Consider the following 2,500-nt stretch of genomic DNA (forward strand, 5'->3'; position numbering starts at 1 on the left):
TCAAACAAGAAGTCTCCAATGAATCCTCCCCAAGAATGAGAGTAGTCTTTTCAGATTGGGAAGTGGTATTTTCATTTCCAACATTACAAATACTTTCTTGAAAACCATCCTTGCTCACATTGTCTCTTCTCTGAACATGCTCAACTACTTCAGTACATCGTATAAAATAACTTAACATATTTACAACTTGTTCCACAATTTTCGAATCTTTTCCAACAACAACAGTTTTTGCCACTCTAAGAGGAAATCCCACGGCACCATACAAATCTCTGCAGATCGAAGAAGAGGTAAATTAACTCAATAAAATTATAGGTAAAACAATACACTATCACTGGAATATGGATTGGGTAGTAGATTTCATAGCAAACAATTCCCATTTAATGATGATGCTATCGGTTATCCTTGGCTTGCACCTGGCGTCATTGGCAGCCATGTTGGTGTACTAGACAATAGTGAGAAGGTCTTTTGAGAATTTGGCTCTATTATTATGCAAATTAAACACGAGAGACATTTTGCTTTTGTTTTGTGTACCAACATGGCTGTCTTACCACATGAACTGCAAACAAAGAATTTAGAATAATGTAGAAATGTATAGAGGGTCTGTGATGAAAACAACACATGTGCAGTGAAGACTTACCCAAGCTGTGCCCACAAAGGATTGTATGGATGAGATTGTGCAAGAAGATCCAGCTTATTTAAAAACAAAACAAAAAAATGAAGCAAAATTAATGACACATGAACAAAATTTCAGGGGTGAAAGGAATGAAGGTGACTTCACTAGTGGAAGTGAGGTGGGCATGAAAAATTAGTGTTTACATGAGTCACATGTGCTCCTCTGTAAATGTCAATACAAATCAAATGGCTCAATGATTGTAAACACCCAATCCACACAAACCTCCAGTTCATATTTTATCTACTAATAATCAGGTTTTTTTAAGATTCTCTATCCAATTACTTCAATTAAGGAAGACAAAGCCAACTTCTGCGCGAAGTAGCCGACAGTCTTTGTCAGCTGTCAAAGCTTATTAATGCCCTGGGCCCAGTTGTTCGACAGCCAATTAACTTAATCCAACTTTTTAGTGAAAGTTTCTTCTGTTTATTTTTGTTTTTCAAGATTGACTTCTTCTAATGTAAAGTTTTGCCGAATATCAGCATTGAACAGCATTTGGCATTAGAGAAATAAACTCCTTGGTTAATTTTTAATCTGAGATTAGCATTAATCCGCTTTTGAACAACCGGGCCCTGAAATTTACTATTGTGCACTTTAATTTAATGCATATTCCTCACTGTTTATTTTGTACATAAAGTATCACTGCTGTTAACTTTTCTTAATGATTACTTGACATTGTTATTACCACATTAATTAAGTTAAATCTTGTTGCATGATAACATTCCCAGTAGCATGTTATCTATTGAATAATACTATTCTATCAAAATTTGTGACAATCAAGTACATGTACAGAGGATGTCTGTCTTACTGTTTTAGACGAGTGTTTATCCAAGAAAGCTCGACAAGGGGCAGCTCCAGCAGGCATAACTGTTGACACCCAAGCAAGGTGATATTGCAAAACAGCTGACAGTACTGCCGTAATGAAACTGCAATTGAGAACAAGTCACTTGCTAATTTGAATATATACCTTTCCAGCCAAAACTTAAGGACATTAATTTTTGAACAAGTGCTTTCAAGGACAATCTTATCAAAAGAAACCAATATGAATATACTATTCTTAATTTTTGGTGCAAATGTGTTCTTTTGGGACTCACCACCGTTCATTCTGCATCCAACAGCAAATAAGATGGGAGAATACACTTTACTCAACATATAGTCAATGACACCTGGCCTTGGTTGTTCAAAGGGTGGATAATGCTATCGACTGGATATCGACTGGATAAACACTAGCAAAACCAATTGAGTTATCCAGTGGATAGTGCTATCCACCCTTCAAACAACTGGGGCCTGGTGTTGTTGTTGTTGTTGTTGTTTTTTTGTTTTTTTTTTAAATAGCTTGGGGTGCATTACTTTCTGGCCCACTGGTTGCAAAAACTATTCTGTTTTTGGAATAATATGCATTCTTTGGAAAACCAGTCATTCAAGTTATTCAGGTGCTAAATCCATTGTAAACCTGCATAGGATAAACTGAATAGTTTCAGAAAAGAATCAAGAGATTCACCAAGACTTACAAATTAGTTTCTTTGGTATTTCCTAATCTGAGACAATCAGTCAATTGAACCATAAACTTTTCGCAAAGCTGTGAACGGTGAGAGGATTGACTCATCATGTTCAACCATACTGGCTCCTAGAGGAGAAAATAATATAAACCGTAACAATAAGTCTGTTTGACAAACAACATATTTACATAAACATTGAGTTTGCTTTAAAACAAGGCTGCTGCCTAGCGGTCAGAACATTTTCTTAGGCAGCAGCCTTGTAAAATAATAGTATTATTATTGTAATCGCATTTGCAGCAAAGGCAGCATTTACACAAACGCGGTTTCACAT

The 2,500-nt window shown here is 35.9% G+C and overlaps 1 protein-coding gene across 2 annotated transcripts in view; it reads right to left on the bottom strand.

Moving 5' to 3' along the window:
- LOC138004308 (folliculin-interacting protein 1-like) overlaps positions 1–2,500 on the bottom strand; it is a 28,387-nt gene that overhangs the window by 11,277 nt on the left and 14,610 nt on the right. For both annotated transcript variants that reach the window (XM_068850785.1, XM_068850784.1), the window contains 4 exons: positions 2,182–2,297; positions 1,479–1,596; positions 638–690; positions 1–269 (listed from right to left, as the gene is read on the bottom strand). The exon at positions 1–269 is cut by the window's left edge and continues 868 nt beyond it. In XM_068850785.1, the coding sequence (XP_068706886.1) occupies positions 1–269; positions 638–690; positions 1,479–1,596; positions 2,182–2,297 (556 nt within the window). The remainder of the gene's footprint in view (positions 270–637; positions 691–1,478; positions 1,597–2,181; positions 2,298–2,500) is intronic.

The sequence above is a fragment of the Montipora foliosa genome, chromosome 5 (genome assembly GCF_036669935.1).
Source record: "Montipora foliosa isolate CH-2021 chromosome 5, ASM3666993v2, whole genome shotgun sequence".
Lineage (NCBI taxonomy): Eukaryota > Metazoa > Cnidaria > Anthozoa > Scleractinia > Acroporidae > Montipora > Montipora foliosa.